The 17,070-nt window shown below is 45.5% G+C and overlaps 2 protein-coding genes across 2 annotated transcripts; both read right to left on the reverse strand.

The window, feature by feature from the left end:
• Window positions 1-762: 762 nt before the first annotated feature.
• On the reverse strand, window positions 763-2,223 carry LOC144146920 (uncharacterized; the record flags this gene model as incomplete). Its single annotated transcript, XM_077678884.1, has 1 exon — window positions 763-2,223. A coding segment is annotated over one exon (1,290 nt), but the record flags the coding sequence as incomplete, so codon positions are not given.
• A 4,283-nt stretch (window positions 2,224-6,506) lies between these two features.
• LOC144146921 (uncharacterized) lies at window positions 6,507-10,815 on the reverse strand. Its single transcript, XM_077678885.1, has 3 exons — window positions 10,676-10,815; window positions 10,166-10,198; window positions 6,507-8,256 (listed from the first exon to the last, which is right to left on the reverse strand). Exons 1-3 carry the CDS (start codon window positions 10,716-10,718, stop codon window positions 6,617-6,619), a joined length of 1,716 nt encoding a protein of 571 aa, XP_077535011.1. The 5' UTR covers window positions 10,719-10,815; the 3' UTR covers window positions 6,507-6,616.
• Between the last annotated feature and the right edge of the window lie 6,255 nt (window positions 10,816-17,070).

Genomic DNA, 17,070 nt, shown 5'->3' on the forward strand with positions numbered 1-17,070 from the left:
ATAGGGTTCCACCCCGTCTGACGCCTGCGAGCGTCGCCTGAAATGGGCTCAGCGAAAGTTGTTTCTCTCTCTCTCCATGTATAGTTATACCGTCCGTGAAGCCCTGTTGCATGTATTTTGTGTCTTTTTTTATTAAAAATCAATCGCGCTATGCTTGAAAGTCAAGTTAAATAAAGTTTTTACATGAATGTCGCATCGACTATGGTGCTTCAATTCAATATAAGCCAGATAAAAACTTATCATTTCAATGTTACTTAATCTCACAACATAATTTTTGATTACGTATGGCCACACACTTCCCCTAACTGACATTTAAAATATATCATATAATAGCTTTGACGGTGTTGCATTTGCCGGTGTCCCGCTCATTTCTCAAATTCGCATTAGCCATTAGGTAGATCTCACTCGTCTTGAAAAAAAACCCATCGCATGTTTAAAAGTAACAAGAGAGACGTTGGTAATACTCAGCCCCTAGTCACGATGAGAAGACTCTAGGTGCCTGCGTGTGCATTCGGGCATTCAAAGGCAGTAATGTTATATGTTTAAGCACTTAGCACGAAATTCTCTACTTTTTCAAACAACTCCTGCCTCAACCCCACTCCATTTCTCTAAACGTATTCACTGTATGCCAACACACTTCCACAAAAAAAATGGGAACAATATTTTCCTCTATTAGAAAATCAGAGCGACAAAAAATAAACATATTCTTCGGCTCAGTGGCTCTGATGTTATTTCTGCTGATCAAACACACAAATACAAATGGGAGTAATGCTAAAATATTTATTTCCGAAAACAGACCGACGACGGGGAAACACAGCTTTTTGCGTGCGGCAAACGTATTTTCCATCTTGCTTTTATTCTTGCCTCCTGTGGAAGCTTGAAGCAACGTCGAATTACTGCAGCAATTGTGTCATTTATTGTTCACCTGTATTTTTAAATCCAGTACCAAATCCTTGGTGTGGAGAACTTTCCGAGCTTATTATGTCCGCACGTAAAAAGATAGAAGCGTGGAGAGAGGTAGCTGCTTCTTCCCGAGCTGTCACTGCCATAGGGCCCGCCTAATTCTCTCACGTTGTTCCGGTAGCTCCCCGACCGGCGGGACACTATTCTAATTATTAAAAGCAATATTCCACCGTGCGATCTACGCCTAAGATACCTCCTGTAGTGCCTCCTAAGACGCCTTGATTGCAGACGGCGTAACAAATTAAGTGTATGTCGACCATAGCTGCCAAGATAACTTAGCGACCCGAGGTGTGCATTGCTATGAAAGCTTCCAAGCCTTGACGAGTCACTCGTAGCTTCTAGTCCCGATAGGGCACCTCCACTTTGTCTTTCTCTGGAGAAACCGGACTGACCGCCAAATGATGAGCTAGGATCCGGGCTTCCAACTTGTCCATTAGACCGGAAACCACCACGATGTCCGTCACTTTGTCCGCCGAACACACTTGAACCATCTAATATACGACCGAATCCTATGCTGGAGCTGCTACCACCAGTAGGGTCCCCATTAGGAACACCATGCCTTCCTAAAGAAGATCCCCAGCGGCTACTTCCACGTCTGTAGCTACCACGCCAACTACTCTGGCCTCTAAGGAATCCCCCTCGGCTCCGGTCAGTACCATAACCAAGTCGTGAGCCAAATCTTGGTTCTTCACTTTGCGTCAGGCTCCCGAAACCTCCTGGCAAAGCCAGTATTCTGCCCATGCGAGGAATGCCTCCCTCAACTCCGTACACCCAAGGAGTATGGGTGCCGTGATATAAATATAACCGGTAGTGGCCTGAGTACCTTCCGACGAGCCCTCCACTGCTGCGGCCGCCGAAGCCACTGATTCCTGCAGGTCCGCTGCTACCACCGAATTCACCGATGAGCCAACTTCCGCTGCCGTCACGTAATCTATTCACAAACCCGCTTCCGCGGCTCCCAGTAAATACTACCCTGTGCACACTTCCGCTGCTTCCAGTTAATCCACCACCTAGCCCGCTTCCGCTTCGGCCATTGAAGCCACTTGAACCACCAGATCCATTAGATCTTCCGAATTCAAACGAGAAATGTCGGTCATTTCCGTCTCCGTTTCCACTGCTTCCACCAAATCCTCTTCCAAGGCTACCGCCCTTGGCTGAAATTTTGCAAAGAACAAAAGCATCCAGATGAGCCAAAAATGGCGGTAACTTTTTCCGTTTTGAGGGGCAATTATGTTGAGGTGAGGTAAAGATACTAAGAGACAAAACAATTTAGATTCGAAAAAAGGTTGTTCGCCAGTCTCCACATTTTTCTGCTATAATTGGTATTTTAAAACTATATTCCAAAGATGTTTGAGTATGTTTGCCTAAACAATATTTGCCTAGGAATAAACACATTTGTTTTGAGTGCGATAAAGATTTCATTGTAGAATTATCTGGGCTTCTACCCACATTAGAACTTCATATATTACAAAAGATGCACTCTCCTAAAAGAAAAGTTCTCAGTGTGCATTCACTCGTTTCCAATTCAACCAGAGCTGTCAGACTCCGTGTATGTTCTTCCTGTCCATATTCTACGATTGAGCCATTTCCCCCTCAAACAGACGTAAGCGTTAGTTCTTCCCTTCCAATTATCGTATGAAAAATAGGTAAAATAGTACCCCTTCACAATTCCGGCGACACGGACTGCCCCAACAACTGTCGCCCAAATCCTTTAACTTGTGTTTGTTGCAAAATGCTCGAAAATATCATTGCATCCCACGTGTTCAGCCATCTGGGATACATGTTTTTCTTTACTGACCAACATGGCTCCAGAAAAGGGTTGTCGTGCGACACGCAGTTCGAGTTCACCACAGATCTGCATACTAACGAGAACAATAGCTTACAAACTGACCGCGTGTTTTTGGCTTCTCAATAGCTTTTGATCGGGTAGCCCATTGACGTTTAATATTAACGCTAACAGCTCTACGGCTGGCTTCGGTAACGTTATCATGGCTTCGAAACTTCACGCTTCGTCACCAGTTTACATTTGTCAACAAATTGCACTTGTACAACACACTTGCACTTGCACTTGTACTTGCACAACAACGTGCATTCTTGTCAACCACACGAATGCACTTTCTGTACATGTAATGCAGTAACCTGGTTTCCGGAAATATGCTTGTGTTTACATACTGCCTGTACTTCTACACTGTTACCTGTTTTCATGCACTCTACCCAGCCCCTCTGTAATGCCGTAAGGAGCGTCAGGTATTTAATAAAAAAAAACTTTTTTCTTCCTTTTCTGACGTGACTTCTGGTGTGCCGGAATTCAGTGTCCTGGGCCCTTTACTTTTTCAATATTCATCAATCCCTTTTTAACATCTAGTGTGCGGCTGTTTGGTGACGACTGCATTATCTATAACAAAATACCTTCCCTTGATGACTATCCTGCCCCCCAAAATTATATCAGGCTCCTGTTCAGGTGGTGTAAAACATGACTAATGACACTAAACTAAAACAAATATGAAGTAATGGCGTGTAGTCGTAAACGTAATAACTAAGACTACCCCTACAGGTTAAAAGGTAACTAAATAATGCGAACGTCGACGTAGGAATATCTAGGTATCATTATAGCTGCCGATTGGTCTTGGTCTGTCAACATCTCTACCATTTGTGCAACGCCATCTGGATAACATGGCTACTTTACGCAATTTACGGCACGCCCCATCAAATGTTCGCCAACAAGCATTTCTAACTTTCATTCGCCCACAATTGGAATTTGCTTCGTCCATTTGGTGGCCATATCAAAAACATTCACTGACATCATTGAGTACATCCAAAATGACGCTGCTCGCTTCTAAACTCGAAGTTTTAACCAGAATTGCAGCCTCACACAAATTAAACGCCAATTCTGTCTCCAGCCATTCAACACACACATCGCTCTATTGCAGTGTATTGCAGCCTTTTCCATAAGTGTATTTACGCCTCGACAACGCCACCGTTTAATCTTCAATCGTTTAATCCTCACGTCGACTGTTCAACCCCTGCAGCTTTTTACGCACTTGCGGTGGCACACATGCTTTTAACTCATTTTCCCTCCCAAGTGCTATCTGGCCGAACATATCGCATATGTGTCATGCCATGTAACCTTTAGGTGCCTTGTGTCTGATTATTAAAATGGTAATCTTACTATCCTTAATATCCTTACTAGTTATTTGTTTAGTTTTTTATTAGTTATTAGTTATTCTGTGTGTGTGTGTGTTTGTGTGTGCGTGCGTGCGTGCGTGTGCGTGTGCGTGTGTGTGCGTGCGTGCGTGCGTGCGTGTGCGTGCGTGCGTGCGTGTGCGTGTGCGTGTGCGTGCGTGTGCGTGTGCGTGCGTGCGCGCGCGCGTGTGTGTGTGTGTGTGTGTGTGTGTGTGTGCGTGTTTTTGATGCAGTTGACTCATTATCTGTTAGTTTTGCCTACCGGTGTCTCTAATTTGTGCGTTAATTTTGTTGATAATATGCCCTCCCCTTATTTTATGCCTTTCCATGGGCCTGTAAGGCATGTTGAATAAAACATAAAAGATTAAAACGCAGGCTCCTTGTCAAAATAAACCCCGTAGGTTTACTTGAGTAACTTGAAGCAGGCATTTCTCCCCGGAAACCTCTAAATTACGAATAATGCCTGTGTCAGTCAGGCATATTGGGAGAAATAAAATTTTAATTTCAGGCATGGTATAGTGCTCACGGATTGAAACGCGACACGGCGAGCACGTAGCCTGCGGTACATGCAGCGGCGCTCGTGGACGCCCGTGGAAGCTAGGTGTTGCATTGTGGGATACTACGAGGGTGAGAGCGTTTTGACCGTAGGCTTGCTGCTTCCTGTTGACAATAAGCGGGGCTGTGGTTCCCCGCAGCGACAGCGGTTCGCTGCCAGCGTGGAGCGCAGGAGCGCGTTTGTGCGCCGATGGTAGCCGCCTGGCGGTTCGCGCAGCCAATTTCGCGACATCGTCTGCTCGCGCGGTCTTGTTACAAATGCCCTTCCGATGCGACACAGATAATGTGCCTACAAGCCACGGTCACGCTTACCTGAATAAAACGAGCGTCTGCACGAAGGAACAGCAAACTTAATTCCATGATATAAGCTAAAAAAAGAGGAGAGCCGACGAAGTACTAATGCACCGCACCACACGCGAACGTGCTTGCAAAGGCGTCTTTCCTTTTTTAGTTTACATTCTGGAATAAAGTTTGCTGCTCCTTCCTGCAGACGCTCGTTTTATTCAGATAAGACTCACCGTGCATTACATGAACATTACTGTGTCTCATCGGAAGGGCACGCGTAACAAGAGCGCGCGCACACGATGTCGCGAAATCGGCTGCGCGCACAGCCGGGTAACGTCGGCGCACAAACGCGTTTCCGCACTCGAGGCTCCCAGCGCCCCGCTGTCGCTGCGGGGAACCACAGTCCCGCTCATTGGCAGCCGGAAGCAGTAAGCCTACGCTCAACACGCACGCACCCTCGCGGTATACCGCAATGCACCACCTAGCTACCACGGGCGTCCACGGGCGGCGCTGCATGTACCGGCGGCGACGCGCTCGCAGTGTCGCGTTTCAATCCGTGAGCGCTGACGATCTCAGGCTTGGCAAGGTGAAGTTACCATTACCCACGATTTTTGTCCAGGGGGGAACCTGATCTGGCAGATCGCTTTAACTTTTAGCACCAAATTATTTTGCATGAGTCAGTTGGTCTAAAACTCCCTTCACAGCTTCACTTATTGTTCTAATAACTATATTCTCGTTGCGGAATAAATTTTTATTTTAATGACTTGAAGCTGTCTAGGAACTTCTCCGGACTGTTTGGAACCCCCTATTTACTGGTGTCGCGCATATCACATTACCTACCTTTGGCATCACTGTCTCTACTAAGACGGCGACTTCTGCCGACAGGTTTTGTATTTATATTCCGACATATTGTAGTAGTGCTGGCAAAGAGAAGGACGACGTGACGGGTCCGTGTGTGGCCCCTTGCTTCGTGTTTGTCTGTGCCCAAACTACTTAATATCCCAATGTCACCTAAAACCCCTAAGCAGCACTGTCTTATACCCTGCGCACGGCACGGCATAGGCTCTCCATCTATTGGAGACTACAGATAAAAAGCTGGCTTTTTATAAACCCCCTTTGGCCCACTTAGAGATAAAAAATCTTCGAAGCGTTGAATGATCAGAGTAACGGGTAGTTTTGGCATGTAACACGAACCTTCTGTTTCAACTCCCGCTTTTTATATTTGTGAGAAATGTTTCTTTCCAGGGTGCTGGTAGCCAAGCATTCAATCCCTGTTTGTTGCAAGCCTACTTTGAACAACGCATGTTATAAGGCCTTTTACAATTGAATACTCCGACCACGTTCAGTGTAATTAGTGCTACATTTTTTGTTTATTTTACTGGGAAACCGCTTATGGCCCACGAAAAAGAAATATTCCAATGCGCTTATCTTTCGGTAAATAAAGTAAACTGTTGATGTGGAGAGGAAATTTTAGCAGCTGTCTTGAGTCACTGAAAACTGCGCAAATTAGAATACCAGTATAAAAGAGGTTGCAAATTTTTATTCGTAATAAAAATGGAGGGAAACGTGACACTTCAGGCGCCGCTTGCCTTCATTGCTTCACGTTCAGGATGACGGAGGCAACATTGATTTAGTAGGCCAACTGTTGGTATTGACCACCGCTGCCGAACCCACTACCATATCCGCTGCCAAATCCACTGCCGAATCCGCTGCCAAAGCCGCTGCCGAATCCACCGCTGAGTCCACCACCCATTCCTCCGAATCCGCTACCTGAGCTTCCGAATCCGCTGCCAAAACTTGAGCCGCTTCCCCATCCTCCGGAACCTCCCAGGCCTCCGAGTCCACTTCCGAAGGAGCCGCCGTAGCCGCCCAACATCCCAAATCCGTTTCGCCTGAGGAAGTTGAGGATACCACCTCGCCCTCCCTGCCTACGGTACCTCAAGTAACGTAGCAGGAGGCTTCTTGAGCTGAGACGGCGCAACAAGTGACGTAAACGGCGACTGATTCCGCTAGCACCACCGTAGCTGCCATATCCTTGTCCACCATAGCCTCCAAGCCCAGATAGGCCACTGCTACCGAACAGACCGCCTCCAGAAAGGCCAGAGAGACCTCCGTAACCTCCACTGCTAAGCAGGCCACCAGATGAAGGACCACTGCTCATCCCTCCTTGGTAAACACTTCCACTTGGTCCACCAAACCCGCTGGAACCACCTAGGCTGCCTCCGAGCCCACTTCCAAAGCCGCTGCTTCCATAGCCACCACTTCCGTAGCTGCCGCTTCCGTAGCCGCCGTCCCCACCGAATCCGCTACCACTACCGAATCCACTGAGGCCGCTACTGCCATATCCTGAACTGCTGCTTCCGTAGCTGCCTAGGCTGCCGTATCCGCCAAACCCTCCACTGCCAAATCCTGAGCTGCTTCCCAGGCCGCCCAAACCGCTCTGACCTCCTCTGCCAAATCCTGAACTTCCGTAGTTGCTCTGGCCGCCAAGTCCGCTGAGGCCTCCGCTACCATATCCACCAAGGCTACCACTGCCGAATCCTGAAATGCCACTTCCGTAGCTGCCTAAGCCACTCAGTCCGCCGAAGCTACCGCTGCCATATCCAGAGCTGCCACTGCCCAAGCTGCCACTTCCAAAGCTGCCATAGCCACCACTGCTGCCACCAAGGCTTCCAAAAGAGCTTCCTAGGTCACTTCCTCCACCATATCCGCCTAGAGAATTCCACCCGGAAGAACCACCGAGGCCACCTAGTCCGCTAGAGCTACCATATCCGCCTAGAGAATTCCATCCAGAAGAACCACCGAGGCCACCTAGTCCGCTAGAGCTACCATATCCGCCTAGAGAATTCCACCCAGAAGAACCACCGAGGCCACCTAGTCCGCTAGAGCTACCATATCCACCTAGGGAACCCAACCCAGACGAACTGCCGAGGCCACCTAGTCCGCTAGAGCTACCATATCCACCTAGTGAACCGTACGAGCTACTGCTACCAAGTCTGCTTCCAGAGGGCGAGAACGTCCAATAGTAATAACTAGGAGAAGAGCCGTAGCTTCCTTGACCCCAAGTGAAGGGACTACCGCTGCTTCCGAAGGAACCACTGCTGCCCCATCCGCCACCGAGACCGCTCGAGCCTCCATATCCACTTGAGCTTCCAAATCCAGAAGATCCGGGACCGCCAGATCCTTGGCCAAGACTGCTTCCTCCGCCGAATCCACTTCCGCTACCGGATCCGCTCGATCCTCCACTGCTACCCCAGCTGCCTCCTTTGACTGTAAAACAAGAGCAAAATGATTAATCAGTTGAATAAAGTATGGCGTTTACCTTGGCAGCCGAAAAGTTCTTGCAATTCGCAATATTGATAACTGCCATGACCTGCTAGATTTTGCAAAATAATTTGTAGCATGTCAATAACAAATCTAGTATAAACCCTCATAAGCTGACGAAGAAAGAAAAAAAATGTCTGGTGGGGGCTAAATCGAACACATGGTACCTTAATCGTGTGAATTCATTGCCATGCAATACAAGTTTACGTTTATATATTGACACTTTTATACGCTCTCCCAATAAAGTTGAGGAATCAACACAGCTATAAAATTTCTGCCTTACAAAGAGGTTTACTTGAGACTGTGTTAACGAATAAACCTCCTATTTACTCGAATGCGCGTCAACAAAAAAAAACAGGGCCGGTCTTTGTGTGCTCCGCGCAGTTTTCCACGTCAAGTTTTTTTTTTTTGCGAAGTATATTCAGTCTCGTTTTATTTTTTGTGTCCCAGAAAGCAGCACAAAAAGGCGTCATCAACATTGGCGGCGTTGTATTGAACCGGTTTCAGATGTAAGGTCTGTAAAAAAGCATGTCGGCATAAAATAAGGCGGAAATTTTCGGGCCACTTTGCCAACGAGAGCGCATGGTAGGAGTTACGACGCATCGGAAAACTTTGACGACGCCGTTATTTTTCTTCATACGCCTGAGACGGCTGACGACAGTTTAAAATGTTCCGCATCGAGAGCACTCGCAGGTACCCTGAGCTTGTTGTGAGGAAAAGGTTTCATTTTTCTGCTGGAACTCGGATGGCGGTTTTCATATAAAATAACAGTATTTAATATATCTGTTAATACAAACACAGCCACTGGGTAGTCGTGATAGCGTACGCCGAATTATGGGAACAGCTTGAGGCCGGTAGGCGACGGTAGGAGGAAATATCAGTTGTCCAATAGTACTCAAATGCACACCGGTGCCATTGGAGGAGTCTGAAGCTACCTTATTATTATTCGGGTAGTGTAGGGCACACGGAGCACACTGCATTTTATTTTGCCTTCTAGATCAGAAAATGTCTCTTAGAACGAGCTGATCAGGGTACGTGTTTATGTGGCCACTATGAAATGTTATATCTCTCTAAACTGCATATGCTTTCTGAGTTCACAGGTTTACTTCATTATAGCAATCACTGCAGTTATTCGCTACTAATCCATATCTGATTCACGAATTTATTCACGGCGTAAATATTACAGAGAGGTTTACTGCTTGAGCATTTTTATATGTTCGTTCCAACGGTCTTGGATTGATTCTAGCATATATTATGTTAGTATACAGTGTCGAGAAGAACAGAAAGTTTACCTCAAACGTTCTCCCTGCTTCCGATAAGAATGTGGGAAAGTAAGACTTTATGGAAATATTTTGCGCAGTGTCTAAAGTGTCGTCCGACGGCACTCCCGCTCAACGCTGCTGCCTTGCCTCGAGTGCCCACCAACAAGATTGGAATATTCAGAACTATTGTGGCAATGTGACCGAGTATCTGCCCCCGTGGTTTACAAGTTCCCCCATAATTCCTGAGAATAAAGGCTGTTTATGGTCTTTGGCTCTTGTCTCCCTTTTTCCTTCTCGGTTTGCATTAAAATTTTCGTGGCTTAATTTTTTGGTCTTTTATATGATTGATTTCTATTGTTAGCTCTGTTAGGTTACCTTACTTACAGTTGGTGAGAGCGAAGTAGTGCGAATCATGGCATGTTTTAAAGAAACGCCGGTGGATGTCGCTTGACGGGAGTTATTATAATTTTGTTGGACAGCCCTGTAGACAGCCAATTTTTAGTCCGTTCATGCTGACCCTTCACAACATTAAATGTGACACTAGTAAAGCTTGTAGTTAGCTTTTTACAAAATAAAAGAGTCCGAGTACTCACTGTAGGCATGGGTAGCCTCAAATCCATAGGATACTGTAAAAAAGTGGTACAGTGTTTTTTCAGCAATTCTGTAAGCCACAAATGCTGAGGCTCTATTCGCAACAAATTCAGTAAACAGCAGAAATGTTTCTGATACGCATATGTACGTTGTATAACTTTATCATTGTTTACCACGCGAATATATTAGCTATAAAAGCCTCAAAATGCGATTTCAGTGCTGCTAATACGTGAAAAAGCGGCATTTCAGGAGATAGCTTGTTGCAACGATTCAAGATCCTTATGGAGGAAGCGTCCGCTATTCATTCCCCAAATTTTAAGCGTTCTCAATGAAAAATGAAACAGTACTACAACATGCAGCACACTGTTAAGTATCCCTAAGACCTCTATATTCTAAATGGTAGAAGTAGTGAAGGCATAGACCTTCCGTCGTAACCAGTTATGTGGAATCTGGTTCCGACTAAGCTAGAGTTGGGTAGATATTTTCGCCAAGTTTACATTTCCAAAACTCACCGAGGAGGCCGAAAAGCAGCGCCGTTGCGCTCAAAGACTTCATGGTGGGGCTGTTTCACTGCCCGACGTGGTCTGCCTACCGCATCAGCTCACGCATATTTTATACCAGCGCATCTGCTGACCTTGTCCGCTTATTTTGATCCAACGTTACGGAGAAGCCCTCTGCTAATCTATTGTTTGGGCTTTCTCGCATTGTTTTTTAGTCTACTTCGATGGACAGCCTACAAAAATAAACATCGAAGGATAAATGCAGAAATTATGAGAGAAGTGGCTATTTTTTTCAAGTTTCCCAGGCGGATACTTTATCTTGAGTATTTCTTGGTTGATGCGACCTTCCTCTTGTCTCTTGTCCAAAGAGTGGGTTCGGATCCCTTTTTCTTCTGTAGCGTGAGGACGAGACTATTGGAAGCGCTGCGTCTTTGGGATGTCAAGGGATCCTTTTTGACAACTTGAGAACAATGGGCGTGGAGGTAGGCATGACTAGTCCAAGAATCTAACTCAGGCCTAACGACAAAAGAAAAACCAGCTTGGGCAACCGCTTGTTTTCGTGGAAGCTGAGCGCTGCCTAAAAAGTTTTACTTCAATACGCGAACACCGGTAGTCACATTTTTGACTAATTGAAAAAATGTCCGTAATCATCTCTGAAAGCTACAAGATTATTGGTGTGGTTTAGTTATTAACTGGTAAGAAGCAGCAATTTAAAAATCTAATTGGTTGGATGTTTTTAGGCTTTTAATTGGGACTTCATGTAAATGTTTCCGTTATTGTTCCACTGTTCTTTGAAGAAAAAATGCTTGGGGAATAGGATAGTGATTATTATGAGCATTAGACCTGGTGACCTAAAATTTTCGGCTTTGTAAACACAGGGCGTCGCAATGGAACACGAAGCAAGCGTCTTCTCGTCCTCCTCCGCGTGACATCGTTTTTCTGTAGCTGCCTTTATCTACCACGTCGGCGCAACCACCCGACGCATTCCATTTCGAAAAGCGCACATGAATGCTTGCCCCAGCACCATTCCTACATTGCGGCTCTCCTTTAAAATTTCTTTTCGTTTTGCAACTGTCGGTGCATGTCCGATGGCATTACCTCCCCATTGGGGGTTAAAACCGGGCACTGGCTGTTCATTTTTGACATTCTTGTCCCCCTTTCCAACTAACAATTTTAACTTTGAAAGTGGTGATGGTCCTAAGGGGGTTTGCTGACCCTTTTAATTTCCGTTTCTAATCTTTTTTTTGTCGGTTCCTGTAGTCCACGGATGGCGGTGAGGATTTTACACTCCCCTTGATCTCAATCCGTAAGGCGTCGGTAATAATTGCAGGCCGAGCGTCCTTGTGTTTCAAGAGTGACTCGCTCGTTGTACCTGAACGATGCACGGCGTTTTAGCTGGTGTATAGTGCTTTGTGTTGTATTGTCGGTCAGACCAAATAAAATTCCTCTTTATGTGGTTAGAGTTTGTTAAATAACAGCGTAATTACGGTTACTGATGTAGAAAACATTTAGAGGATAGCTTTGGCGTCCCGTGCGAGACGCAAAGTGCCGTCCTAGAGTGTTTTCAAAGAAGGTTGCTGTTGATTGCTTTGCACTATTGAGGGCTGTCCAATTGTTTAGGCGCCACTTTCTTCAGCTCCAATATGTCCCATTGGACGATATTGTGTGTTTGGGTATTGATTCGAACCACTGGAAGAAATAAACCAACAGTCAGTCCGCCTTTATGAAATCGTAGAGATGACCCCATTGACAATAATTCGTTCTCGTCTTACTATTTTTTCGTTGCCCTGCTTAAACCCCTCCGTGCTCTTCTTATTACGCCCATACTGAAGCAAGAATAATAAACATGATCGCTATAGTTATACCAAAGATTTTTCTACCCTGGTATGCAATACAATACAAGCCTTTGATTGCACAATTAAGTCTCCTTCGGTGTCGGACTGATAAAGGCGGAAGGCTTGTAAAACACGGAAGCCTAAGGGGCAAATTAGCCCTACCAATTTAACATAATTTTGCATGAAGCTTGAAGCCACACGCAAGTTTGCGAATGAAACAATGTTTTAAGCCGTTTCGTGCAATATATGTATGTTTATGCTTTTATACGTAGTTTACTTGGTGTTGCTTTGTGCCTTTATTTTCCTTAATTCCTTTCAGAATTGTAGTCATAATACTGAAGTTGTAACGAATATCTGGCCGTGCTGGGTATAAGTACGTTTAAGTGCGTATGGTAGACTGGACGCAGTGCGGAAAACACTTATATAGGTAGCTATCGCGCTTTCGGGTAACGTTTCTTTACTGCCGTGCTGAGACGTTTTCTATGGCACCACATCCAGCAGTTTTATTCATTGTTTTATCGCTGGTGTACAAAAATTTTGAGCCCCTTCGGCAACCCCGACGGCGACAGTGCCGATATATTTGCTTGTACAAATCATTCGTATATTTAGGTGAACAATAATTGGATACTTTTATCCAGTTTGGAGTATTTATTGAGAACCAGTGTTTGTCTGCACCTAAAGAAGTGTGGTCGCTCAGGGGAACACTATTTGTAAGCAGCATAGTGACCTGGAAGGCTTATTTACTGATTTGATCACGTAATAAAATAAAACCGGTTGCTGGCAAGATTCCTTGCTGGCAAAGGTATGACTACATTGTAGCTGCATTAAAAAGTCATTTGGCCGGGGGCAAATAAAACGAGCGCATTTTTTTTGCGTTGTCCATTCTTATGTTTTTGGCGGTGCGTACGACACGTTTTTAAGCTCCTTTTTACCGGGGCGGTGAAGTGCTTTGAGAGACGTATAGCTTCTTATTAATGCGCGTTTGAGATTAATTACATATGAAAGGAAAAATGAGGTGCTAAGGGTTTTTATTATTTATAATTTACAAATCGGCACGGTGGGGCTCTAAGGTTACATTAAATTGACTTGATTAGTTTTTGGCAATGGTGACGGTGCACTGAGTACAAAGCTTCCGCTGGTTACCATAGAGCATCGAGTTCGATTAGCCGAGTTTAGTTATTCTTCGACGCGAGTTCACTTGAAAAATGCCGATGGTTTGAGTTTGGCAAATATAACTCAATCTCGCGCAGTTCAGTGCTAATGGTCTCGTCCTAAGGTAGGAAAATGAAGACCAATTAGACGTGTACATCTATTTAGCTCTTTAGTACGTTATTTGAGTACCTTTTGAATTACTTGAAATATAGCAGTCCGACTAATGTGTCCAATTATTTGAACGAAGGCACCAAGCTGGCTGTGCCATACTCTTTGTTCTAAAAGTAAATGGGAACGATCAATCCGCGTGACAACCCCGTCCGGTACTCACATCTTGGCGCAAGGGAAGGTTCCGAACTTCACACCGCCCACGTATGAATTCCCCCTCCGTGACTGTCCCTGAAAATCACGCCAGCTATTTTCCACGCTCAAGGGCGGGTCCGTTGTGCGCCCCCCGCCCTCCTCCAGTCCCAGCGATATTATATCGTAGGACATTCTTCGGGAACGCACTGGAGCCCTTGGGACTTACGGAAGCTTAGCGTGTCGTATTGGCGAAAAAGCTCTATGCGGAATCGGGAGTTCAAACTGCAAAGCGAAGTGGTAACGCTCGCTAAACGAATGCTTGTTGGGCATGACTTTAAGGAATTTCAAACCACCGCTGACTGCTGCGAAGTCCTGCTTTCTAGAAGTTGTTAGACGTCGAAATCCGAATGCTTCCAGCGAAGGACCCTTCCCACATTCCATCTAATTCCAGTTCTGAAGTTCCTGATTCACAACGTCCTCGTAGACTCGTTGTGTGGTTCCTGCAGTCGGTGTGAGAGGGTTGGGTTTTTATATGGGATCTCCCACCCAGGAACGTTTGCGAAAAAAAAACCGCCTGCCCCCTGGCCCGATAGTTATGCTGTCAGGCACTCGGAAGTGAGCGCAACAGGCCGCTTTCATCCAGTTCATGTAGGAGGATCACGCAACAATATAGATTACGACGATCGACGGCCGATTAAATGTGCAAGAAAATATCCAGACTGCCGGGGTGTCACCTCCGTGTCCTTGGTACCGACACTTTTACGCACTCCTCTTAATTACTCTAGCAATGAAGTGAAGTAGCTCTTATTAACTCTACCGAACCACAAATTTGTCGTCATGCTGATTCTGAGTAGCCTCCCAGAAGACATTTCGCCGACCGCACCACACTACACTTGCAAAACCCGCTCCGTTCTTAAGAGATTTTGCCGAGATCAGGGATCAGCTGCTACTTCGAGGATTAACGCCTTCTGTCTTGGGGTTTGTAGGAGCCGTATGAGCTCAAGCGGGTTGGAGTGATAACTTTTGTTAGTGCCTTTATGATCGTGTTACCTCTTTTTTAATCTCTTATTAATTATATCTCTCCTTCTCTCTCTGTCGAAGGGACAACTGAATTGGTGTACCGTGAGCACCGTTTTTCAATATTTCAGGATATCATTTCCTGAACTGGTTAACCTCACCATAACCTGCGCCAACCAGGAACACTGTCATTACCTACTTCGTCTTCATTCACGCATCGTCCACCATCATTATCTCGCCCACGGGTGTGTGCGTGCTTCGTTTCCTCTTTGGCTGGCCTCCCACCAAGATTGGTTGTGCTGTTGCCCTTCAATAAACGGTTCACCACGACGTTTGGTTCACATCTCTCAACACTAGTATTTCGGTTTTCTACCCGGGCCGCAACGTACCTATACAGACGCGCACTTTTAGTCCCAGATTCTCGGTTTACGTATGTTATACAGTAACAAAAGCTTGATCAGGGCTAGTTGGTTGAACATACTGAATAAATTTGAGGCGCTAAACAACGGGGACCAGAAGAAACACGTAGACACAGACAAGGCGCCACTTCCAAAGAGATAGGCAGGAAAGAGAAATTGTGGAGGCGTACTTCATTCACAAGGCGGAAGATAAGTGCATCAGTACACAATCGGTTACATTATCATTCAAAGAACTCCAGTTTTTAGATGGACACGTGTAGGTTGGCACAAGTTGTTGGTGTGACGTTTTTGCATGACGTCAAAACAGTGTATTTAATCCAGGGTTTTTCACGATTAAAGTTTAGTTGGAAGTGGCGCCTTGTCTGTGTCTACGTGTTTCTTCTGGTCCCCGTTGTTTAGCGCCTCAAATTTATTCAGTATGTTATACCCTCGTCGGTCAACGGTTGCTGAAAAAAGTATCACAAAGTAGTCTGTCAGTGGTGCATATTGGAGAGGAAGGCAACCGCACCTGTCTCTCACAATCTCAGCACCGCTGCTGGCGCTCAAACACGAGCAGTTTGAAACACCCGCACACTTATTGGATATTGAGAACCTATCAAGTGCTGAAGTCATTGTTAGAATAATTTATTCACTATTACTAACATTTTATTGATTAATTTTAGTGATGGTATTATTCACTGCTGCATGAATATTGATTGATTTATTGATTCTTCCGCAAACCACTGAATTACATTATCTCGCGTAGCATGCCTTCACCCCTGTGTGTGCATTAATGCTCTCACAGGCAGCGTGAGGGTTAGGTGCAATGAACTGAAACTTTTGCTTCGGGAGAATATCGAGGCCAGTTGTCACCTCCACGAAATGCGGCAATAGAACACAGAGACAACTCTCCCTGGAAAACTCAGACCGAAATGTTGGGTTCACCGATTTTTTTTACATTGGCGGAATCCAGAGTTGTGTCATTCCTTAGAGAGTTCTGAGTGTTTTCTTGTCTTGTTGAATTTGTCGCGAGCTATGGATATGTCTACAGAAAAAAAGAGCGAATAGAGTGAAAGGTATGGTCCATAATTCGATGATTTTACATGCTGTGAAACGCTTACTTAAATGCCAGCAGAATTTCATAGGCTGGCTCTTTAAAAATACACCGCCCGGACAGCTATGGCCTGGCACATTCACTGAACTTGGAAACAGTGTTCTCAACGCGCCGCTGAGAGCAGAGCATCATATGCCAACAACAACGCAGGAACACGAAACTTGTTCTGCTCAGCCAGTAATTGCTTATCAGTCGATAAATATTAAAAAGTAAATTGCACCGCCAGCAAATACTTCGTCGTGTAGCAAATAGAGGGATGAAAACATCCAAGGAAGCAAAGTGCCCGATACCGTGCTCACGCAGTCTATACCTCGTACTGTTTTTTTTTTTCACGAAGCCACTTGCTACATAAAAAATGCTCATCAAATACGCTTTCCTTTCTAGGCAGACGACTTAGCAGTAAAATAAGTTGTTGCTCCCTCATCGATATCCTCGCTCTCCAACAAAAGATTTGCAGCACCAAGGTTAGATTCTTGTAGGTTGATATAGCGCACACCTACCCATTGGGAACATCAAATCATTCGCGGGGAGCGGAGATTCTACATGTCCAATTTTGATTTATTTTTTGACCCACGTGCGTTATACTCA

Source organism: Haemaphysalis longicornis, unplaced genomic scaffold (genome assembly GCF_048455015.1).
Source record: "Haemaphysalis longicornis isolate Haplotype H1 unplaced genomic scaffold, Haemaphysalis longicornis Haplotype H1 scaffold_7, whole genome shotgun sequence".
Lineage (NCBI taxonomy): Eukaryota > Metazoa > Arthropoda > Arachnida > Ixodida > Ixodidae > Haemaphysalis > Haemaphysalis longicornis.